Raw genomic sequence first — 26,735 nt, 5'->3', positions numbered from 1 at the left:
AGCTTCATGGCGTGCAAGTTATGCATAGTGTTCCCAACATAAAAAGTTGAAATAGAGAAACTTTGAAACTTTGTTTGTGTCCCAATAGGAAGAATGGAATGGGTTTTGCTGCTCTAATAATCTTCAGGTTATATGGGTATACCAATTTTAAATTTCATCTTTATGGAGCAATAGTAATGCAGTACAAGAACATTCCCTAAAGTAAATGTGCAATTAAATGTCTGAAGCAAAAGTCATTTAGCATTTTGGATTAGTTAAGGAATCAATTTGAAAAATTCTGATATTATTTGCCTAAAAATGTCAATGAGTGGAAAAGGTTGTGTAGCAGGCGCGGGCTGGGAGGTTTCAGCGCGGGGGGGCGCACAGGCGGCCGCATCACATGACACGCAATGCGGCTGCGTTATAATGACGCGGCCGCATCACGTGCGCTGTGCGCTGACGTGGCCGCATCGCGATGCGGACACAGGTAATATTAACAAATTATTGCATCCACGGGGGAAACGGGGGGGAGGCGGCCGGCCCGAACAGCTGTTAGACTGAGCGGCCCGGGTGGCTGCTGTCCCCCGGTCCAGCCTGCCCCTGTTCTGTAGAGAGAAATGTGCCAAGCTGCTTCTAAACCAATGTACAAAGTGGTATTAATCTAATTCAATGCATAATGGGATCATCTTTGTGAAGTGAAAATAGTTTGTTATGATAGTTTCAGAATTAGATTCATTCAGTCAATGGACATACAGTGATAAGTTATTTGTGGAATAACTTTTGTATTAAACAGTGTAGTTATCCCAGCATACAGACTAGATATGTGCACAGACCAACTTCATATTTTGGTTTTTGCCAAAAATCCTCATGTGTTTTGGTTTTGGTGTTGGATCTGGATTTCTCTAAAAATTGTGGAAAATAGGTACAATTATGTCATTTTATGCTGATTTTGTCCTTACATTACTATTTATAACATTAACATTCATTTACAGTCATTTACAATCTATTTTCTAATGATCTCTTCACAACTGTCATAATTTTCACCCATTTCGTCCAAATGCTGCAGCGAGCTATTCGGCTACAATTTCAGATAGAGCAGCGATACAAATACATGGCAGTTTAATAAAAGATACAACCCCTATGAAACATAGGGACACAGCAGTGTGCATAAAGTATGGAATTCAACCTCATTACTACGTCGTGCTTTAGTTGGTGTCATGGCATTTCATTTTTTGGAAGCTGCTCTAATGATCTGCATGTGGTGACTGAATGCTGAAAATACCCAGAAATTTTATGAGCCACAGACAGCAACTCCTGCATCAATCTCTATATTTTAAGAAAATCTGCACCTCCAAATTTATTGTGTGTGCAAAGCATATTGTGGTTTGAAATTCACCCAGTTGTAAAGCACAATGTGCACTCCGCTATCAGCAATGAGGAATCCTGGGGCGAGTCATTTTGCTATGACATTTCTGAGTTTTTCCAGGAGATAGACACTGGTATGTTTCAATGTGAATCCAGTGATGCAAAGAGTAGCTTGCCTGTGAATGATCTGACATTGTGTGCTGCACTACTAATCTAAAAGGATGAAGAGGATGGTGATGAACAACCACGTTTTGTGTGGAAAGTATGCTACAATCCGTTTGAAACATAGTGGCAGAGCACTGGCTGATAGGATGGTAATTTTAGACAAGTAGATAGATGAATGTTGGCTGCACCAGAAGAATTTGTTTTGTTTTTTTCATTTTTCAAATGCTTCCTTAAAAATAGAAAACCTCAAATTACAAAACTCTACAGTGCTTAAATCATATTACCAGCTAGTGCTTTAGTGTGAGAGTTTGTAAGTGTTAAGAGGATACTGATTTTCTACAGCTCGTTTGCCAGTGATATTATGGTTATTGTGGATCCTAGATGAAAGTGGCTCCATCAAGAGAGAAAAATGGAGAGGAGATAAATGGTAGCCTTGTCTGGTGCCATTCTCAAGCAAGAACAGCAGCAGACGGGTTATGGTAGAATGAAAGAACTCCGCATAAGATTTGCCTTGAAAGCTCTTTACTTTGCGTGTACCTTTCATACAGTGCCAGGAAACCCTATGAAAGGCCTTTTCAGCATATAGAGACACCACCAAACTGAGGGTAGAATCTTCATTTGCTGTACAAATCAAGTATACTGACTGCCTGTTAGCCCGGGATAAAGCACATTTAATCAGGGTGGATCAATGTGGGGATCAGATGGGATCTCGGGCAGAGGTCAGAGGAGATATGTAAGCATGCCCTGATGGCTTAAAAATAAGACCAGTAATGTGTCAATTTTACGGCATGTGCATAAAGGCATTCATTTCTGGATACCATGATGTGGTCGCTTTCTGTGTGACTCCAAATATTCTCTATTTTTAAAACACAACTTAAAAACCATGAAAGTTCTTCATCAGGGGCTGGCTGGCAAATTTTAGCCCATGGCGAGACTCCGCTCAGGTGCCTATTAGGGAAAAATAGATGCATGTAGATCAGTGGGAGAGCCCAAGGTAGCCCACTATGGGACTGGCACGGTGGACATATTCCCCCCCCCCCATTCCCGTGAGCTTAGCCTGCCCATATTCTTCATCATAAGAGCAATCTAGTCAAGGACGTATTTTTATCCCATCAACAGCCGCAAGGCCACTATCTCCTTGACTTAGTCATACTGGTCGGTGGGTGTGAGTATGTCCTCAAGCAGCCAGGAATAGGCAGTTAATGGATTTTGTTTTCTATTAAAAAACTTAATAAAAGGACTTTTCAGCATCTAGAGACACAAGCAGAGCAGGGGTACAATGTTTGGTAGCTCTCAGGGACTGGCTGATAAATTTTATCCCAGGAAGCGAGACTAAGCTCAGCAGCCTATTAGGGGGAAATAAATGCATGTAGCCCAGGGACTCAGTGCAAGGTAGTCCATATGCCCCCTTGCCCAGCCCCTGTTATCTGTAGAAATGATATTCTCACTTGTGGATTGTTTAGTACTCTTTCATATATACTATTGCTCAAGGTATACATTGTATGTTGAGTACACTGAAAATAAAGTAGACTTTGGGAATAATGATGTCTTGGTTACATATTACTATATTCTAATGTCAAGCTCACCATGAACCCTGCATGCAGCTCTGAGTCAGAAGCGTATCCTGGTGGCTTTAATTTAAGGCCAGTAATGTGTCATTCTTATGGCATGTGCACAAAGACATTTGTTTTTGGATACCATGATGTGGTCGCCTTCCATGTGACTCCAACATTCTCTGTTTTAAGACTGCAATTTCTGTTTCATTTTGAGTTGCCACCTACACTGATGGACACAGCCATATAGCAGATGTGTTTCTTCACAGAAGAATTTTTTTGGCCATGGTTGTAGTGCGCAATGATGTCTTTTGAGAATCATTGATTTAATTAGGGGAGTTAGTTTGATTTGTAAAATTGGATGCTGGAATACATACTAATAATGAAGAGGTTGCTGAAGTTTGCAAGAGGTGTCTATTCATTTGGCTGCTAACTAGTGCTGGGCTGCTTGATACTATACACAATTGTCTACCTTTTGAAAAACTACTTTAATGACCTCGGGGAAAATGACAGGGAGGAGATGCCTAGATTATTAACATCTCTACCTCTACATATTGTGGCATCATAAAGGCTACAGATGCCTTGACAAATGTTGTCTGGGTTGGGATAAAATTTATCCAAACACAAGCAGGGCTTTTTTTTTTTATCTTATGTCCTTGCATGACAATACACTTATGAAGGGCATGAGGTTGTACCACTGGTGGCTGTATTACTTCAAAACAATCATTCTCATCATCATGCTCCTCATTATCTTGTCAAGTACAACACATTATTTTTCACATCCTCTCACACATTTGCAAGTTCCAAAGCAGAATCCTCCATTTCTATGTCTAAATCATCATCATTACTACTCATCCTCACATTTCCAAATGGTTGAGAAATCTATTAAAGGAGGCTGATCTATAATTACAGTGTCAGAATCTGAAACATCAGACTCACATATAACACTCGTGGGTACCCTTAGACACTCCTCAGGATTCTGTGCATGCCTAAGTTGTTCTTCAGTCTCAGTGTTCTTTTCATGCAGTGATGTGACTGTTTTGGAGGTGACAGATCTACATTCTGAGCAAGAATGGGGTGCAGTGGAAATTATGATAGATGCATGAGCGTGTTGGAAACTTTCATTTTTGCATTGGGCATTCTAGTACGTGTACCAGCACTAGCAGGACCCCTACTAGCAAAAAGTGGTAATGGTCTGAGCCTTTTCTTGCCACCATGGGTGGTGCATGGAATGTGAGCTATTTTCATATTTTAGGACAAATTGCCACATTCACCAGAAACTTTTCCCTTAATTCCTACATCAAGAGCTGTTGTTTCCTTTGGATTTTGGGCATTCTTTTTTACACTTTGTTCCCGCAGTGATCTTTACTACTAGAGGTAAAAAAAAATACTAGTACTTCTAGTACTGGTACTGGGCTGCTCCTGATATGTAGAGTGATCCATGGTTGACAAGAGTAAAGCTACTTGAAGTTGGAGGTACTTATAGCTGCCACCATACCAGGTGAACACCCAGTGATATAGTGAAAGGAGGGAATGTTACCTTATAATTCTTCTAACACTGCTTCACAATATAATTCAAATGTAGACAATTAGTCCTTTAAAAGAAATTATAGTTTTTGGAGGGATGTGCGTCTCAAAATCAAAGAACACCTTGTTATTTGGCCACTTACTAAATATGTCACTAATACTTCCCCTCACAAAATTGCTTGCAGCTTGAAACACAAGGGATTTTAAAAGCAATAAATCTATTTGTATTTTGGGGTGTACTGCTCACAGCCAAACAGCACCCTGATTTTGGTCCACTAAATAGTTCAGATGTCACTGCTATAATGCTCCTCACAAAATTGCTTTCAGCTTGAAACAAGTGGGATTTTAAAAGCAAGAAATCTATTTGTTTTTAGGGGTTTGCTGTTCACAGTCAAATAGCACCCTGTTTTTTTGTATATTAAATATATCATATATCTATACTATATCCACTATAATAACAACAGAACTACTCATTATTCTGACACTCTAATGAACAGCACACATTTCTAGAAGACTGATCTCTAAATAACCTGCAATAAAAATCATAGATATTGTTATATAAATTGCCTATTCCAACCCTTAATAAAGTTATTTAATCGCTTACCAATAATTATTGTTCACTACGATTGTTGTGGTTCCAACGCACAATGCAGTTTATTAGCACAAGCAAAAGAATAATAATTCAATAATATAAGTACAGCCAATTACATATGTGGGCGCTCTGGATCCAGTTTACAGTTATTCAATCCTGAAGTCTGTGGTCAAAAGACTGTCTAAAGGCCCCAGAGCCCCTGCTTATATACAGTTAGTGATACAGTGAAAACAATACAGATGATTTGGCATGTTTCCATAGATTCAGGCTTCAGGATAGTCCAGTGTAATGCAGGTCATTGGCCAGTTCAAACGATGCCCTCCAAGGGTGGGGGTCAGCTCTCCAAAAGATGCATACTAATCTTCCTGCCGAAAGCTGGTTCAAACTGGTCTATTTACATAACACACACACAATACCATTTTGATCATTTATTCCCTATAATCCATATCTTGCATACGCAAGGTGCGATCCTGTAGGCAATTGAACCGGGCGTCTGAGGATAAATAGGGGATTAGAATGATACTAGACATGATATGTTTCCTGTATCCTGATCCTTAGATCCCACAAAAGTATATATAACATTATAATATTTAACCATAAATTCTGCTACATTCGGTCATAAATAATTATGTGTTGGAACTATTTTTAATATGAACTAATTACAAGTGTATGTGTTTGTGTAAATGTGTGTGTGCATTTATTTATCGTGTGATTGCGTCATAACACATGGCGTACTGATCGCAATCGCACAGTAAAACCATAATAATCAATTTGATTTACTTCATCCAATTATTTGACTTCGACAGCTCCACCCTTTGATAGTGCACAAAACTATCACCTTAAAGATTTTTTGCAGGATCTCAGTAGTACGTTTCATTGTTCTGTAATGTATGTCCCCCTTTACGTCTGACCACACTGTGTATGAATATTAGTCAGGTAACCATGAAAGAGGGTCACAATCCTAGAAACAATTTTCTTTTCCTATAGACCATATACCTTTGGAGCTCGGTGTTCACCTTTTGTATGCCCTTCACCCACAGATGTAACACATTATCTGGAAGGACACAAGGTACGATAAAGTGTGTTATGACAATATAGAGTATTCTACTAACGTTCTTCATGCCCAACATGGTCATCTATCCGAAGCATGTCTTTTAGCTTAGATGACATTTGAATAATACACTTTCACCAATAACATCATCCTATGTCTGTCAACAATGTCATTTTTGATCTCCTACAACCTGTGTTAGTATATACACTCTAATAATATCAACAGATTTTTTTTATCAACACTTTTGGGGCGGGCTATTGTCTGTTTGTTCTTCTCAGTCTCCCAATACTCAAGTTTCTTTGTACGTGAAATGGTGATCGGCCTGGCGAATATTGGGACCTAGCTGTATCACCTTTCCCTTACTGACCTCTCACCCCATAATTCGGGTACCTCAGAAATATTTAGTGGAAAGAGAACTAGTCCTACTTGACATAATCTCTGAGGCACGTGAGAGCACAACCAGCACTCAGTTTGGTCTAAAACTTACCCACCAAATAATGATAATCATTCTCAAGGATACCCGCTCAAGTCCGAATATTACTGTACTGGCATCGCTGGATGCACTTCTCTTCAACTATGGGGTCAAAGTACTTACGGATACAATACCTCAGACAGTAGCCCCTCACACTGTCTCCGAGCACCGAGGTCAACAAATTTTTCCTTTACCCCTGAATTGAATAGAGTAATTGGCTGGACCGATTGTGCTAACAACTTCTCCTTCATCCCCAACTCCTCAATATCACTACCTGAACCAGCCTCTGTCACCTGTTCACAATTGAAAGACCTGACTGTCCTGAAAAAAGAATGAGATGAGAGAAACACTGGATAGGGAAAGACAGGAAGAATTGCTGCTCCATGCTGGACACCAGTCTTTGTAAAGTCCTTGACTCAGGTGTTGTTAAGTGTGACCTTGGGTCTCCAGGAACAGATTCACAAGTGTAATTGGAACTTTTTCCGGGGGGATTGCCTTCTCTGCAGTGGATGGAATGGGTACAAGTTTCTCTCTGCTACTCCTAGGGATGGGATGCTGGTCGTCAACACTTAGTACCTTTCTGTCAAACAACTTGAACGTAAGAAATTACAGTCCACAGAATTCTCTCACTGTCCAACTTCATGACATTTAGTGGAACACATCAAGAGACAGTGTTTCGAACATTCTTTGTTGCTGTCTAACTATTTGCTTTTCTATTCAAGATCTAAAACAGTCTCTTCATTATAAACTCATCACAGGAAAAGTCAAAAGTATTTCAAAAGGTGACAGGTTAAGAGGCTGCTTAGTAGTGATTCTGATGATATGGAGAACTAGTGGTCAAAGCTACTGGCCACTCCAATCTAGTCTTGACCATCATTCTATCCAATCATTCTAGCTAGTACAGTTTTACTCTATTTTCCCACTGGTTTGGGCCTGATCAAAAGTATGTAACTTACTATCACTGCTCATATGTTGTAAAATTATTAACAATAAAGTGAATACCCCTATCACTTTCTATAACTCTAGGGATACCACATCTACTAACGAAAACCCCAAGTATGACACAGCAATATAATAGAATATTTCAATAAACCTTTACCCAGATATTTCATCAGTACACCAGTAAATACTTGAGAATCCTTCAAGGTGGCAATTGGATGAAGTTGATTTGTTTTACCTAGAGAAAGTCTATCTGTAGGAGGGGTATGGGATGGCTCTATTGGTATTGTCTTCCTAACATTTTCTCTCAATCAAGTAAGGCAGGACATTGCCTTCCTACCAGCCTGAGAAAAAATGCCCAATGCATACCAGTATGCTCTTACCAGCTTGCACATACCTTCTTTACCCAGCTGAGTCAGACCAGGTGTGGCTTTAGTTAGGTCTTGAAGATACACTCTGGGAGCTATAGGCCTAGCTTTTCCATCCCTCCAGAACCCAGAGAACTCCTGACCACATGCCTTCTCCTTCCAGACCGCTTTTTCTTCAGGTAACACAAATCTCATATATTAACTAATTCATGTGTGTTTACAATTTAAAAACAAAGCAAACAAAACCAAAACATTGATTCGTTGGTTGTCATGTTGAAACCTGCTGTCCACTTGACAGCTATGTCCGTCCTGTTATTAAAGTCATGTGTGTAAGCTTTAACTTAAATAACAGCTACTTCAGTTGGTAACTGTGTCACTGTCACAAGTCCTTCATGTAATGTGAGTGTTCTAGTCATGTACTGCTATTGTCATAAAAAGATCCTTAGTCGCCTCAATGTCGCCCCCTATCCTACAAAAAATACTGAAAACCAATGTATATCAATGGATTTACCTTTTGCCAACTTACATGCCATTCTCAATCTCACAAGTTCAGCTACTTGGCTAAGTGAGGAGGGCAAAGGGGTCAATTTCTATAGCACCTTCATCAATTATAACAATATCCAGTACCGGTCTATCTAACAATGAAAAATATAAAACATGAAAATTTTACATTTCCAAAAGGGTTTCACTTGTGTCAGTTCTTGTCCCAAAAATTTTACTCAGATTTTCCACACAGAGATACATATCTGTATGCCTACCTAAATCATCTTCAGCGAGTCTCCCGTCTTCTTCCACCCTTTGTGCATCTAAAGGAACACTTTGTACTCTTTGTTCAGGAGACATGTGTAGTCTAGGCAGAACTTAGTAGGGCAGATACCATGTGCAATCTATAAAAAAAAGTCATATTTCCACACCAAAACTCCTGCTTGAAATCAGCATCTTTTATAAACACAAAATCAAACCCTTAGCTACTTCCATGACTATTTCAGTGTAGTGTATGTACCCCTAATTCTGTCCAATGTCAAAAATGTCTTAGCCCCATGGGTGAGACAATATCTCAGGTATTGGACCTTGGTCTGGCATGGCTGTGATCCATCCCCTTGCAACCTCAAGTCTTGTTACCGAGAAATTAATGAACAAATCTTTAGTTTCAAGCACTGATGATATACACAAATCAGGACACAGCAACTCTTTTTTCATACTGCACCCTTTATGTGGTTGATAAAAAATTGAAAACCATCATGCCATACTTGTGTCTTAAAATATGAAGGTTGCCTACAACCCTTTGGGACAATGTCTACGTATTTTGTATCTCTTTGTTCAGAAAATAATTAGATACTAACAGTTAGAAATGTAAATAACGGGAGATAAGACAAAGAAGAATAATAATAATACTGAAGTGCCTTTAGAACAATAGAAAAGCAGAAAAGCAGATTTATAGCAAAATGACATCTGGATTGGGCACTATGGGGAAATGGCTCTACTATTTCACTATCCCCTTAGCTGTTAATTAATCGATGACCCCTACCCCATTCTTATTAATTTTAACAGGGAGTTACATCACCCATCCAATCCATTGTCGTTCATCGTTAGCTCGTATGGAACTTGGTATCTATGATCACAATAAATATATACCGGTACCTTGCGATATACTTGTGACTAAAATGGAGAAGTGCAAAATAAACCCTTTGTGACACATACTCTGTATCTCCCATGTGTGTCTTCCTGGAATACAAAAAAACAACATTAGGAGCAGAGTATATACACACTTCATTTTAAATAATGAATCTCAGCCAAATAAATTATCATGAGTCAATGGAATTAGAAGAAAGAGTGTTACAATGACCCATTGTTAATTTGTCTTTCAAGAGAAATCTTTGTACTTCTCCTGCAATCCCCTTAATTACTAAATAAATATTTTTCTTTCTGTCCTTATCTACAGAAGAGAAGAACAAACAAAGTTTCAAATAACAACAAAAAACAAACATTTACTTTGAATCCTTATTATCGACCAGTGACAGGAAAGTAAACACAAGACAACAGAAAACAAACAAACATCAAAAAGAAAATATATATTTAAGTTACCTATCTTTAAACCTGAACAGTAACGCTTACCACTGATTAACATTTAACTTACCTGGTTATAAAATTACAGGTATGACCTGACCTCTAGTGTTGACTATTGTTCTCCCGCAAAACATTTGCTGCTATGATGTGTGCAGGCAACTGTTGGGGGTTTTCTGAAACTTGCAGATGTTGTTTTCTCTGTGAATTTCTATGAGATTCCCTCTTATGTGGCCCATAACTTCCCTCTCTACAGTACTTCCTAATGAGTCCCTCTTTATGTACTTATAACACTTCAATGAGGTATGTTTCTTTTGTTCCTTATAATATGTGATATGAATCTGTGGATGTGTACATAGTCCTTCTAGAGCCTGGATACTTACCAACATTAAACTTTAACTTTGCTGTGGAGCATGACAAAGGTATAGGTAAGGACAAAGAGGTGCAGACTCTCTAAGAGCGTCTACAGTGATTCCCCTCCAATTAAGTAAAGAGGTTTGTACCCTGGTCTTTAGATTCTCCCTGAGACCAACCATTAGCACCATAACAGCTACTTCCCTGTGATGCACATCTACTTTTATGTCTGATATCCCTGTCTAATGGGTCATTGCTGACAGAGCTCTGACAAAATAATCTGCTGCCATCTCACTATCCTTTTGTTTGATAGTAAAAATTTTGCTCCAGTTCACTACCACTGGAAAGTATATGGCCAGCTGTGAGATTATTCGCTTAATATTTTCTTGGTTATCCTCATCTGTTAAGGATCTGTCCTCCTCCAACATACAATCCTTAATAAACTTTTGTATATCAATATTGGGAATAAGACAGTCTCTCAACAACACTTGCCAATCCTTATTGGTTGTCTCATGCTCATTACCTAAGTCTTTGACGAATTTATGACATCTGGCCAACTTTTTTCCAGGATCTGGGAAATCAGATATAATTGAATGTAGCTCCGATCTAGTCCAAGAACAATGCATTGCTACATGTTTTATAGGAACTACACCATTTCTGTCCACTTTCCTATTGAGAACTGCTATTGTGCAGACAGCATGCAAACCAACTGAATCGCTACATTTAGGATTAATTGCAGGAATTACTGTTTTGGTACAATGAATGTTCCCTCTCTTATTACTTTCTCTACTACTCTCACAAATTTCAGCCGCTGCCCCTGCGGGTGGGAACACTCCCTTTTCTTGTCTGCGTGGCCATCAAAGATTCCAGCTTTTAGTTTTTCCATACTTAGTCCTGGGAATGATCTACAAATGTATTGGAAGTAATCGCAATCTTTGTCCAAGGCCTTAACAAATTGTTTCATTAGTCCCAGCATAATATGGAGTGGATTGGAGAATGATTTTCTCGATTTAGCCTATAGCAAAACACGCGATGGCGTCTAGCTATGCAGGCAGTTGCTCTGCATCATAAATGTATACTGTAGCTTAATTATGAGATAGTAAATGTAGTTAGGTCAGCAGTAGGGGTACTTGCTCCTTGGACCCATTGTCTTTTTCTCTGGGGGAATGAAACATATAGGGAAACCTAACTCTTTTTAAATTTAGACTATTGTCAGTACCAGATATCACATAGAATATATGGGGGTCTGATGAGAATTTTGTCCCTATTTTTTTTTGCAAACAAGAGTAGCATATATTGGAATATTGGAACAAAGGGCTGCTGAGATAAGAGAGAAAAGTATATCTTTTGAATACAGGTGTGGCTCTTGTTGTAACATAGGGCTACCGAGATAAGAGAGAAAAACATCAATTAAATATTATCAATGGTCTGTCTATATAAGTATTATTTTCCTTGACCTACTTCTTAAATTTGCTGATTATTTCTCTATGACAACCAATAAAACAGACATAATAAATTCATACATTGAAATTTAAGACATAACAATATATATTTTATTGGTGGTTGTCAATTAAGTTACAGCATTATTACAACCTAGCAGATGATTATTGGTTCATGAATTCATGAATTAAACACCAATAATCTGCAACAGAGACGTGGTTGGCAGTTCTTTTCTGCCATTTTAGCTGTGATTACAACATTTTTCAGTTCATCTTCAATCATCAATTTTCAATAATTTCGCTGTAACTCTGAATATTAATTAAGAGGTTCTATTCAAAAGTATTTTAATGCATAACAATAAAGATTGACATTTTTAAATTTAAGATGTATTTATCCAAGGAGGGCCTTAGGGATACACATTTTCACTCTCCCCTTTTTTCTTAATAATGTCCTAGTGCAGCCAGTCTAGGCTAGTGCTAGCAAAATTGAGGAAATGGGGCCCCCCCAAATTTTCTTTTACCTGCAATAGGGTGTGCCATAGCATGGGGTACCCCTGCCATAAGGCTGGTCAGCATGGGGCTGGATTCCCTAGGGAGATTACGATCACTAAAACATGTGGGCCCATACCATACGTTCTGTATAACCAGCCCCGTGCTAAAAAGCACTATGGCTTTTCCCACACCACTACTTTGGTGGATATGGGGTAATCATATAAAAATAGAATAAAAAAATATTTGCAATGCCGAAGCTTGTATTCCTACAAGTACCAGCATACTCATGGCTGGCAGGGCATGGTGACATTTTGGGATCCAGCAGGGAGGTAAGGTGACAATTGTTGGCAGAGTGGAGAGGGTTGGAGAGAGTGGGGAAAGAAATAAGATTAGAAATATAGGGGAGTGAAGTAGTGGCTGAGAGTTTTATAGGTGTGGTCGAGGATTTAGAACTGGGTTAGTTCCTTAGTGAATGGCAGATAGTGGAGGCTGACACAGAGAGCCAACAGTGGAAAATAAGTTGAGCAGCACTGAGGACAGATTGAGTTGGGAGAGGTGGTTGAGAGGATTGGTTAAAGAGTAGGAGGTTTTAATTGTTGAGGTGAGGTGAGGGATAACTAGAGTGGATGAGAGATTTGTTTGCATCCAAGGTGACGAAGAGTCTGATCCTGGAGTATGTGGCATAATTGAGAGAGGGACTGAATGTGTGGAGCACATTACATCAAACCATCTTGTTACTAACATTGCTTGTATTGGGGAACCTGTCTATGTACACACCCACTGTTTCTTGAGATGAAGAAGAGTGAGCTAATAAGAGGACCTCGAAATGTAGATGGGAGTATGCACCTATAGCGCCCCACTACAGGTCATTTACTACACTCAGTGCATTTGCCATGCATATATATTCTATGGGGCATATTCAACTCTCGGCAGAAACGCCAAAAATCTCGCGTTATTACGGTAATCGTGCGCATAAAAACGTTAATACGGTAATTTACTCGCTGGATTGCAGCTCCCTGAGCCGGGAGCTGAAATCTGCGCGGAAAAAAACAATTGAATATGCCCCTATATGTCTTTTCACGTACACAAACCATAGGATTACCAATTTATGAATTCTGCATTGTTTTTTAACAACTTTTAAATATTTAGTTTAATCTCACAGTACAGTAATGACTTCTACTGATCTGAAGTTGTGCGACTGTCTTGTGAGACCAATGAGAACAAATTGCTCTTAAACTGTTCATCAGACTTTTAAATGTATGTGACTTTTGACATTATAAGAAATGCAATTCTCCTGTGGCTACTTCATAAGATAGCAATAAATCAAGCTAGTTTGACATAAGTTTGTAGCATGATCAAATAATAATAAAATCCCTTGACCTAGCTTGCACACAGTATGATGAGAAGGTAAATGGAAGAGTTGCTTTTTTTCCCTTGACATACAGAATTCATGCATATCTATGTTTCCAACAAGGGCAGTAAGGAAACCTAGTAAGGGCAACCAAATGTGTATTTTTTCTGGAGGTGAATTTGATAATTTAACATTGTTTGATATTAGTTTGCTTTTACCTATTTGAAGGAATGTGATTTCAAAACCAAATGATTGGCAGAACATTTATTCAAAATGGATTAAAGGATTATTTAATAAGTGTAATCACTGCAAATTGTAGAATTGTGTCATTTGGAATCAAATCATTTAACAAGTAGTAACACACTAAGTAAATATTTGTTATAAGAAACTAATTTTTAAGCACAAAGCATCCCTTTAAAATAAGTTTTGGTTTTTTTGATCCATCATCATCATCATCATCATTTATTATATAGCGCCACTAATTCCGCAGCGCTGTACAGAGAACTCAGCAATAAAAGAATCACATTAATTTATTAAGTATAGAACTTTAGCATAATATCACAAATATTTCAACAAAATGAATGGTAGCAGATTTGTTAATTTAAAAAAAAGTATTCTGGTTCATGGCAAAAGAAGAGCAGCATTAATGGGGATTCTTGGTAAAAGTTTATTTTAGAATATCCTTTTTGAACACAGATTCTATAAATAAAATGAACATTCTATGAATATAATCGTATAAATAATCACTGTGATGTGTAGCTGTCATCTAGTGGTGGTGGTGGGGGGGGGGGTGTTATTGCTTTAAAAGTGGTGTAGTATGTATAATGTTTAGCAGGGGATCATTGATCAATAACTATGGGAGAATAAACCCCCAGGGCAGGAACTAATATAAATCAATTTGTGTAGTTTGAGGGATTATACAGTGAGGAATTATTTACTCATTGGCAGTTAAAAACAGACATAGCAACAAAAGGGAAATCTTGCCTTCAAACACATTGCTGCTTTAAATTTAGCTGTCAAACGCACCAAGTATTGTCGACTTGTAAAAAGGGCTGTTTAATACATTTACCCCCTGGTCCCCAAACCACTACTTAAGACCGAAGTTCCTGGATTTAGGGAACTCTTGGGCCTATAGTAATCAACTTTACCTGCAGGTCTGCCCTTGGGTACTCAAATGCCCCCAGGACTTAGGGCCTGATTCATTAAGGATCTTAACTTGAGAAACTTCGTTTTTCAGTCTCCTGGACAAAACCATGTTACAAAGCAAGGGGTGCAAATTAGCATTCTGTTTTGCACATAAGTTAAATACTGACTGTTTTTTCATGTAGCAGACAAATACTTGATAGCTTATTTGTACACTGAAATTTAAAGTTGATATTTGTGTGCTACATGAAAAAACAGTCAGTATTTAACTTATGTGCAAAACAGAATGCTAATTTGCACCCCTTGCATTGTAACATGGTTTTGTCCAGGAGACTGAAAAAAGAAGTTTCTCAAGTTAAGATCCTTAATGAATCAGGCCTTTGGATAGCTTGGAGAGACAAGGAAAAATAACTACAATACATAAACAAGACAGACACAGGGTAAACAATGATGCAGGATAACAGGATCACAAGATAGACAAAATTGAGAAGTAGACAGAAACTGAATAAATGAAGCCACAGACTAAGATAAGAATGGAGAGCATAAGACCAGAATCTAGGTCTAAGACTAAAATAAGAGCACAACAAAAGCACAGTTAAAAAGATGCAAAGTAGAGCGCATGGACCAATCACAAAATGTCCCAGCAAGCCTTCATTTTATAAAGGACATGCCCAGAAGTGGACATGATCTTTAGGGAAATAGGACTTTAATTTTTTTATGTAACACTTTATTTTAACTAAACATCTAAACTGAAGCTCTTGGTTATGACACAGTAACTATACCTCTACCCCTTGTCTTTGCATCTTACACTTTGTCATAATTGTTTGTGTATTGTATCTTAATAGTTTATACTTATGTTTATATATTAATCGTACATATAACTATTGTTCCAATTAGAAATTATATTTCGATAATTCTGCATTTATTACTATTTTATTTATACCTGATCATGGTATTATATCTACATTTTTTGAAAGCCAAATAAAATAAAAACAAATTTGCCTTGTAAATGCGTGTTTATCTTTATAGCGTTTGGCTGTGAATGTAAGGGAATGTAAATCATCCCAGGGCATCTCAGCTTTGCTAATGGGGGTTTTGCTGTTTAATTTGAAACACATTATCATTCATAGAAACATTGATTTTTTTTATTGTGAAGCCAATTTAACGTGAAAAAAACCCATGCAATTTCCAGAAATAAAAAAGTGTAATATGATGTACATAAATGTTACCATCTATTTGTTGTTATCTATGCATATTTATTTAATAGTTACAATACAGCACAGTAGAATTAAAATATACCAGCAGCTACAGTAATGTCCAGTAATAATCAAGCATTGATAGATATATGCCAGTAGGAGATACACAATAATACTCCTCCAGTGATGTCTAATAACATGTCAAAATATTAGTGTCAGGAACTGCCGGCAACTCAAATCCTGGATTTCTGCTGCTGCCTTGTTGTCTGCCACTGGTATAGGTTTTCGTTGAACTGAAGTTTTTGAGAGGCAATTGAAAGGGATTTCTTATTAATCAATGGGTTTCATCTGATCTTAACCAGTGACCAATCAGAGGAAGCACTGGTCTAAACCCAGCAGCTTCCTGCTTCCCTTGCCTGATTATTGTAGTTTGTACCTGTTATCTCGTCTTGCTACTATTGTTACATGTGTACCGAACTGGCATGTGTTTTACTACATGTTTGCTTTATTACCTGCGTATCTGTTTGACTGGTTGCTGATTCCACGCCTTACTTGCCAACTCTCCCAGAAAGTCCAGGAGTCTCCCGAAATTCGGGTAAGTCTCCTGGGCTCCAGCGAGAGCTGGCATTTCTCCCGCATCCCGGAATTCCCTGAGAATCACGTCATTTTGGAGGGCGGGAGGGGGCATCAAAATTATTTTTATGTCAAAAGTAATTGCAGAATATTGTATCATGGGTAATATCATGTATAAGTAATTATTTACAGTTGTTAAGTACTGCACCAGCAATAATGGTCTATAACCTTCTAGTAAGAGTCATGACATGTTTACAGCATTTATCTAGTAATAACACAGCAGTTCAGTAACATTTCCCAAAAATTATTTGTATGCCAGTATTAATTTCAAATGAATGTGCTAACTGTAATGCATATCAATTATATACCAGAATTAGTTGTCCAGTAATGGAACAGAAGTAAATCTAGTTAAGCTAATAGTGTCTCACCTCTCAATCTCCTCCTGGGCCTGACCTTTGTCTGTCATTGCTGGTGTCACCACCTTCTTCCATGTCTCAGTTCCTTACATTGTGTGTTGTTGCCTTGGTTACATTCAATATCATACAGATGTCCTTCAAATGGAACTAGCACATCAGGCAAGAAAGGTAAATGATAGGAGTGAAAGATACAGTGACCCTTAGATGCATAATCACATTGCTGTAGAGCAGGGGTCACCAGACTTTTGGACTCTGTGATCTACCCTAAAAATATATTGCAATCTACCATACAGATCTAATGTCAGAAAAATGGTCCGGTTACATATAATGCTGTAGCAACAGTGTTGCCATTACAATTATTTTCTCAACGCTGGATTAGCGCTCCCTGGGATGGGGAAAGGAGATTTGAAATGCTGCCACAGACCCTTAGGGGTTGTTTTACTTTCCCTTAATAGGTGAATACAATTTTCCAAGTTAAGGCACAGGGCGCTGGAGGTAGATGTAATTGGAACTGGAAAGGAATATATAAATTGTACATTATACTTGCCTAAAATGTATGTCCACTGTTCTAGTGCTAATAATAAATATACTTACATGTTGTTTTTAACCAGTTATTCAATAAAAACGTTAGCATGTTTCACAAGTATATTGCACATACATAACTGTATCTGGATTCACAATACTAGTATAGTCATATGATGTAGCAAAACAGGTGACACTGATACCTTTCTCATAGTAGAAGGAACACATTATTGTATATATATATAAATGATAGCAGATGTAAAATGCTAAGCATGATCCAATAAAAATATATGGAAAACACATATATAAATCAATTCATAAATATACAATGTGAACTAAGACATAGGTGTCCCTACTTAAAGATATAAAGACTAGTTTGTTTAGTGGGAGCAATAATTAGAGGCAGACATCTGTACAGACAGTATTTGATGTAGTTCATATGTGAAATAGCCATTTTTGCACTACAAACAGGCCACAGTAGAAGCTGATGCTAGTAAATCCCATGCAAAATTTATTAACCCTGCTGTTCTGTTCGTGTCTATTATATAGATGTCAATGTAACCCATATCATAAAATTACGCCTTTCATTATTATTAAATCAAAAGGCTATAATCTAAACTTTTATTGGGTTAGGTAAAAATATTATTCTTTAAAAAAACAAAAACAAAAACAAAACACAAACATTTTGGAAAAATTGTTTACTATATGTATTTAATCGTTTGTACAATTTGGCCAGTAACATGTAACATGTGATTTACAAATATGTTTCTTGCACTTGATACATGTAATTTTTGTTTTATTATCATTTTTGGATGGATAAAATTTGCTTCTTGCACGACTGACCACTCCAACTATGCAGAAGTTCCTGGTTAAGGATCATGAGTAATTGAATGTATATTCTTCCCACTTTTACATCACTCTTCTGTCCGTGGCATATATTGCCTTGAGGAAATGTCAGGTGCTGTCCCCACACTTCCTCCACTATGCAGGGACGGATCTCTTCCTGATGGGCGTATCCCATTTCCTAGCAATGACTTTCCTGACCATTCACTGGACCTCCCTTGTGCCTTGCATACTGGCTGCCTCTGTCTCAGATTGTTGACTTTTCTATTTCATCTAACACTTCACTGGTGACTGACCTGGAGACCTGCTACCTGTGCACTCCTTGCAGCCAAGTCCATACCTCCTTGCGTGGGTCCCTGGTGAATACCAGGGGAGTGTTAGACTCCGTGCCTCCTTGCTCAGTTGTGTAAATACCAGCAAAAGGCATCATTTTACTGTCAGCTTTGTGACTGTACACTCTGGCACTATGGATGGACAAGGTTAACCATCTGCCTACGATCTGCTGCTACATAGTGCTCAGTATGTTGACCAGCAAGAATTCAACCAGGCGCAGTTATTACAATGCATCAAAGGAGTAGTCTTTCACTTAGACTCTCTCCAGGGCTCTTTGTCTACCCACCAACCAGCATCTACAGTGATGCCATTTTCCTCGGTTCCCACTTCTTCTGCCAGCAGTGCCTGTTCTAAGGGTCTACGTATCCCACAACCGGTGAAGTATAATGGTGACCCCAAGAAGTGCTGAGATTTTTTGAACCAGTGTACCATTCGATTCAAATTAGCCCCAGAAAACTTTGCTTCTGAGAGGACTAAGGTTGCTTACATCATTTTTCTCCTCACTGGTCAAGACTTTTCCTGGGCCTCGATTCTTTGGGAACATGACGACCAAGTTCTCCAAAATTCCATTTTCCTTGAAAATTTTCAAAACATTTTTGATGAACCTGGTTGTGTTTTGCAGCTGCTTCCAGCCTCTTAACCCTCCGCCAAGGGTATCTTACTGAAGGATATATGCAGTTCAGTTCCAAATCATAGCCTATGCCCTCAAATGGAATAATGAAGCATTAGTAGCCACTTTCTGGCAAGGTCTATCCATCTGCATTAAGGATGATTTGGTTTCTTTTGATCTACCTGCTAGTTTGGATGAGCTTGTCTCCCTTTGCATCAAAGTAGATACGCTCCATAGGCTCCTCAGAAGTTTATTGGCTTCACCAACTACTACAGTTAATTGATTAAAGGATTCTCCACTCTTATTACTTACATCACCTCCCTCACTTGTAAGGGGGGACAGTCCAAGACCTGGCCTCTGGAAGCAGTTTCTGCCTATAATACATTAAAAAGAACTTTCTCTGCCTCTCCAATTCACAAGCAATGTGACCAGCGTAAACCTTTTTTTCTGTGTGGTTGATGCTTCTACTGTGGGGATAGGGGGAGTGCTATCATAGAAGACTTCCTCTGGAGCCTTTGTTCCATGAGAATTTATTTCCAAGAAATTTTCCTCCTGTGAGGTTAATTATGACATTGGTGACAAGGAACTCTTAGCTATTAAAACTGCCCTGAAGAATGGAGACACCTCCTAGAAGGAGCTCATCATCCGATTACTGTTTTTGTGGACCACAAAAATTTCATTAATTTACCATCTACACAATGTCTTAATACTGAACAGGCCCGTTGGTCCTTATTCTTTACACGATTTCAATAAATCCTGACCTATCATCGAGGTACAAAGAATTATAGAGCAAACGCCCATTTGAGATCCTTACTGATACCTTCTCACCTTCAGAGCCTAGACCCATCATCACTCCAGTCAAAGTCTTGGCCATGACTTTGTCTGCAACTAATACTTCTCCAATTGGCCTCTCTTTTGTGAACCCTCGCCTCATGCTAGGGTCTTAAAGTGGGCTCATGACTCCAAATTTGTGGGACACGCTGGCATTAAGAAGATCATAGCCCTTCTATCCCGTTATTACTGGTGGCCTTCCCTAGCTACAGATGTTTCTAAATAAAGACAGGCCTGCAATGTTTGTGCTCAATACAAGGCCACCAGGCAGCTTCACGCTGGTCTTCTTCTCCTCCTTCCTGTTCCTGATTCCCCCTGGTTCAGCATTACCATGGACTTCATCATGGATCTACCCGAAACTCATGGTTACAATGCCATTTGGGTCATGGTTGACCACTTTCTAAAATGACCAATTTCATTTCTTTAAAAGGACTACCATCTGCCTCCTAACTGTCCCTTTTGTTTATAAACAACATATTTCCTGTCCATGGTTGTCCACTCTAAATTATTTCAGATCGTGGAGTACAGTTTGTCTCTAGATTTTGACAATCCTTCTGCAAACAATTTAGAATTAGTTTTAAGTTTTCCCCAGGGTATCACCCCCAGAATAACAGACAAGCCAAATGGGTCAATCAAGAGTCCTTCCTCTGCTGCTATTCCTCTGATCATCAATCTTCTTGGACCATCTTCCCTGGGCCGTATTTTCCCATAATAATCACCAACATGATTCCACGGGTCTTTTACATTTCTTTGTTTGTTTCTGTAGACATCCTACTCTTTATAACTTTCCTAATTCTTCTGTTCCTGCATAATTTGATTTATGATTTTTCTTGGATCTGGATTCAAGTTCGTACCAGTCTCACAGTCACCGCCAAGTGATATAACCACTATGCTGACAGTCGCTGTTGCGACTTTCCTGTACTCCAAGTTGGAGATCGAATGTGGTTATATACTTGCAACCCAAGGCTTCAAGTTCCTTCAATGAAACTTGCACCAAGTTTCATTGGTCCATTTTGTATTTCTCGCTTAGGATTCACAATTATTTTCATATCTCATTATTGAAACCTCTGGTTCTTAACAAACTGCTTCTCCTCCTATTAAAACTGATTCAAGGGAGGAATACGAGATTGAAAAAATTCATTTTTGGTTCACTGGAAGGGCTATGGCCCTGAATAAAGATCATGGTTCAATAAGAAGGATCTTCATACCCCACACCTTTATGTGATTTTTTTAAAGACAAGTGCTTCCAACCCCTTCCAAGCGGAGAGAGGAGGAGGGGGCACTGCGAGGCGCCGTCCCCGCACTTCCTCCACTGCTCAGTGATGGATGCCTGCCTCTTCCTGCCGGGCGTGTCCTGTTGCCTAGCTACCCTTCAATCCAGCCTGGCAGCGGCTAGATGTATATTTGTGTAATTTCTTATATAATTTTTGATTAAACTAATTATAACATTGAATGCACTTTCAAAATTATTTATTTGTGCTATTGCATATCTTGTTACACCAGGATTATTCTTGATAACATTAGCCTACCAGCAGAATGTCGAGGAGGTTTCCCATTTTATTTGGCAATTCTTGGAAAAAACATGTGACGCTAAAGCAATAGGTTGATCTACAATGTGATTCTCACTGTCAGAATCATCAGCTTCACTTTCATCGCTTGTATGATTTTCTTCATAACATATATCTTCACTATCAGATCCTTTAACAAGCACTTGAATCTCAGCCTTGGCCAAAGATTTTCGATTAGCTATAGTGAATACTGATTGTACACAGATCAATATCAAACTGGATAGGAGTCACTGCAAACTATGTGTTCATAGCCAAAAGGGAGAAATAAGAACAGACTTGCAGAAACTTGCAGTTCAGCATAAATATCCTACTCAACATGTTCAAATTTGTAGAACTGTGTGAATACATGAAATACTGACATACTGACATACTTCAAATGTAATACAATGAACTGGCATTGTATTCATAAATTCTGGAACTTTTGTTATAAATGTGTTTTGAATCATATAGTCACTCACTGGTAAAATATTCATGTCGGGTGATATTGACATGAAAGGTACAGTAGTACTAACTACTCTTAATTTAAAAAACAAATTATCATGATGAGCATTTTCCATAAAAAATAAAAGTCATGACATAAGTAGCGAACTGACACCAAAATGAATATAGTTTCGGGTCAAATACACCCGAACAGTACAGCAGAGTTAAATCATACTTATAAACAGCTTATGTTACATTTAACCTAGCAGTCTTCATCAGTGTGATATTAAGTGGATAGGCCATGCTTACAGAAGTATCTGCAATGTAGTGCTCTAGTGAATGCTGATATGCTGTCTGAATGCATCAAGAGGTCAGCTTACTTTGATAGTTGTTGGCCAACTCCTCAGACCTCAGGTACAAGAGTATATGGTGTTTAGTGTTTGTAACATTTGGCAACCATGGGGTTTTGGGATACAGAGGTGTGTTTCAAATAAAGTGGGACTCTCATTGTTATGAGAGCAAAGGGACTTGCCATGCATGATGATCCAAAAACTCCACAGCCAGTAAAGGTTTGTTGTTCGGAGCACAGGAGGCTGTGCACGTCCGGGGAAGCAGTTCTTGTGACAACATGCAGCACCACATCCCCTTCTCCAGTTGTTCCCTACCATGAGGAAGAAGTTAAATGGAGGCATCAGGAACCAGAGATCCATGCCAGTATGAGTGTGCAGGATGCCTAACTTCCAGGACAGGTATGGTGGGGGAGAGAGGGCTAGGTCCTGAATCACTGGCTGTAAGCGGCTGGGACACAAAATAGGCATCTCCACTGGATGCTCTGGAGGTGAGGGAGCCGATTCTGTCTGTCATAAGTTGGCTTAGCTCCCTGATGCAGGAGGAAAGAACATACTCCACAGGCAGAACACAGGCTCAACATGACTGGTACAAATGGACAGAGTGTCCAGGGTGCATGACATCGCTTCCTTTGAACACTAAAATAAGCTGATCCTGTAACAATCAGCAAATTCAAGTTATAGAATATAAATAATAAAGATTAATTATTACCGTGATCTTAAAAGGTGAGTAATTAGCACAAGTATGGCTTCTATTAGTAGATAGGACCAATGGAGTAACCCCCCTCTACTACAGGCAAAAATCCCTGAATTATAAAGCACAAAGGATCTTCCCAACTCCCCTCTATTATACGTTTGGAAAATAAGAAAGTAGAAAACAAGAAGAAGCAATTGTGCAACTGCTAGTGTCCCGAAATAATTAATAATAATGAACATTGATTTTTAACTGATATGTTACAGAAAAAGTTTCAAAAATAATTAGAGGAAACAGTCATTGGAAATAAATGGTTTACAAAACTACAGGGGTCTAAAACACTGTTTTGGTGAATCTTATTTGCAATCTAGTATTAGTAGGATATAATATTGTTACTGATCTGAATTCATCTTATTTCTTAGTAACTGCAATTAAATTACTGACCCTTTATAGCCATAGATCCAAGGTATGTGATAGCCAGTCAAACATATGTTATGTTTGACTGTGTTCCTAAATGACAGTTATCCAATCACTTCATATTAACTATATGAATAATCAGTTCCATCTATTTTTCAATTGTTTATTACAGAAATTGTGCAAATGGCATGTGCACATTCATTGTAATTTGAAAGTAAATTCTTAAGGAAACAGGCATAGACCAGCAATTTTTATTAACATTTATGAGATTGTATATATAGTATTATTCAAGACTCATGGGGGTAAATTTATCAAGCTGCGAGGTTCCGGCGGGTTTGAAAAGTGGGGATGTTGCCTATAGCAACCAATCACATTCTAGCTTTCATTTTATAGAATGTACCAAATAAATGATAACTAGAATCTGGTTGGTTGGTTGCTATAGGCAACATCTCCACTTTTCAAACCCGCCGAAAACTTGCAACTTGATAAATTTACCCCATGACCTAGTAAAAACCCTATTGCTCTATATTTTTATCGGTTGCAGAGATCTTTATGACATTTTTGAAATACATTCAACTTGTTAGTGTGACTATACATTACATATGCATATTCGCTATTTTGCTCCAGAATCATTAACCTATGAAAATAGGAGCTTACAATGGAACGCTTAATCAATAGCCATATACTTATAATACACAGTATAGTTAAGGCATTCATTCCTATATAAACTTTGAACAGTAGAATGTATGTGTTAGATGCACTGATTTGCCCACAGGCAGTACATAGCTTATTTTTAATTTTAGGTGAACAACCACTTTACCACCAAGACTCACAATGAGGAAGGTGAGAAAAGTTAAATTATACATTTTAAGGAAATTATTTTCTAAATTACCCTTGTAAATGTTAATATTGTGTATACAGACAACATCATTTTATTTGGCCATTCATTTGCAACTAATGCTTGTGGAAAATTCACTATATCGTTTAACCACACAATAAAATCAGTATGCAGTAATGTAACAAACACATGTACTAAATTATGTCATTATAACTTATTATATGTGACAAAGTGTGCTGGCGTCTCAGCTCAGATGTCTTTTTATTATGCAGGAAACAAACATAAGTCTTTCTTGTTCAAGGTAACAGAACTGCACAATATCAAAACTATAACACGGCTGCCTCGAGAGACCAAGAAACATGCGGTAGCAATTATCTTTCATGATGAGACTTCAAAGACATTTGCCTGTGAGTCAGGTAAGCAATTACTACAATATTTGCTGTACAATAAACTTCTTTCAAAGCAATACTCTAAATCATAAATTATTATATTTAATCAGATAATCTATTCATGTAAATAGTTTATCTTTTTTTTTCCTTTTTTAATACACCAATACAATTTTCTTTGTTTAAAATAACAAAAAAATATTTATTTTCAATTTGTTATTCCACTTCTATTTTAATTTTGTACTTGAACTTTTTGTTTCTGTATTTTTATTTGTGCAACCATTAAGTAGACAAGGCTATCACCTTATAATAAAGATCTAGTCCTTCACTAACTACTTACCATTATGTTTCATTGTTTTGACAATCTCAATTGTGGAATATGTGCATACTTAGAAAATGACTAAGGCCACACTAAAGGCCACAATTTAAATTTTGAGATGTGCATCAAGTTAATATACATTATTCAGTATAGAAAGTCAAACAAGGATATGGCGCACAATGGTGTGTTACTAGGAATTTATCCCAGGTTCAGTGGGGAAATAATAATATAGTCAATGGATCAAAGTTCCACGCTTGCTGGACGGTCTTATAGGACCAAGGGTATAAATCCAGTTTGCACATATAAAAGACAGAATAATATAGGCATAGGATTAGTAGGAGCACTGTGTTAGTGATAGCCCATCACCATAGTATTACACACCCAAAGGAAATTATATCGCTTATCTGTATGATTAATCCAAAGACTGGAACACAGCTTAACAACCACTTCTCTTTCAATTTTATGTGGTCAGCATTCTCAGCAACTGTAAGTCTGGTCTCCAGTCAAAAACATCAGCATACTGTAAACATCATATCTCTCTTCCACTCAATGGGTAAGAAAAAAAGGAGATAATACACTATATGGTGTAGTATTTCAAGGTAACAGTATTTAATCAGGATTTAACATATAAAATGCACACTCACAAAGAGTAATAATAATGCAAGCTTATCTGAAATTCAGGTATCAGATATACCATGTCCTCGGGTACAGCAGGAACCTCTCACAGTCTTCCGCACAGGATTAACTGATGGTATGGTGACCCAAATACACAGGAACAGTTGGAAAAGATTATTCAGTGTTAACTTGACATGTGGTGTCACTATGTATATATTTAGTCTTTTATGATAAATATAGTTTAAACACAAAGATTGTTCAAAGTTTTTATTAGCACAGTAATATTATTAGTTATAGGGTTTATAGTTTAGTGTCCTCTTATTGGCTTTTGGATTCAAATAATGAAATTACTTTTACTATAAATGTATTAGATTTTTTGATTTATTTATCTTTAAATAGATAATCAGAAAAGTATGTTTTTGGAATTTAAATATTAAGGTTAACAAATAAATCTGGTTATAAGGAACTATCATAGAAAACAAGAAACTTAAACGTTTGGCATGTGTAATGAACATAGGATCAGCATGGCAGGATGGAAGCAGGTACAGGTGATCAGACAAGGGTAAAAACAGTTCAAAACAGAGTTCAAACGAAGGTACTGCAGAGCTAATTCAAAATAGCAACAGAGACCTGAAATACTGTACTTAAGTGTAAATGTGCACTAAACCATAGCAACTAATCAGCAATTAGCCTGTATCTGTCTAGAGCAAGTTAAACAATGGAAGCAAATGTCTGATTGGTTGCTATATTTTAATGAACAAATCATCTAAATGTAGTAGTAAATAAAAGTAAAAAAGAGTGAAACTCTGGTGCGCCAATAACGTAATAATATTAAAACCACAATACCCAGTGCTACAAAGGAACGAAGAACTGCAGATAAACTCCTAAGCAGTTATATTGCTAGAAAAACCCTTTATCATAGCATAGCCATATGCACAAAAGGAGATCAGATA

General features: G+C 37.8%; 1 protein-coding gene across 3 annotated transcripts in view; it reads left to right on the top strand.

The window, feature by feature from the left end:
* DOK6 (docking protein 6) overlaps positions 1 to 26,735 on the top strand; it is a 584,401-nt gene that overhangs the window by 154,664 nt on the left and 403,002 nt on the right. For all 3 annotated transcript variants that reach the window (XM_075213248.1, XM_075213247.1, XM_075213249.1), the window contains exon 3: positions 24,764 to 24,878. In XM_075213248.1, coding sequence (XP_075069349.1) covers positions 24,764 to 24,878 — 115 coding nt within the window. The remainder of the gene's footprint in view (positions 1 to 24,763; positions 24,879 to 26,735) is intronic.

Source organism: Mixophyes fleayi, chromosome 5 (genome assembly GCF_038048845.1).
Source record: "Mixophyes fleayi isolate aMixFle1 chromosome 5, aMixFle1.hap1, whole genome shotgun sequence".
NCBI lineage: Eukaryota > Metazoa > Chordata > Amphibia > Anura > Limnodynastidae > Mixophyes > Mixophyes fleayi.
Note: the sequence above shows the minus strand (reverse complement) of the source record. Positions and strands in the feature narration are given on the sequence as shown.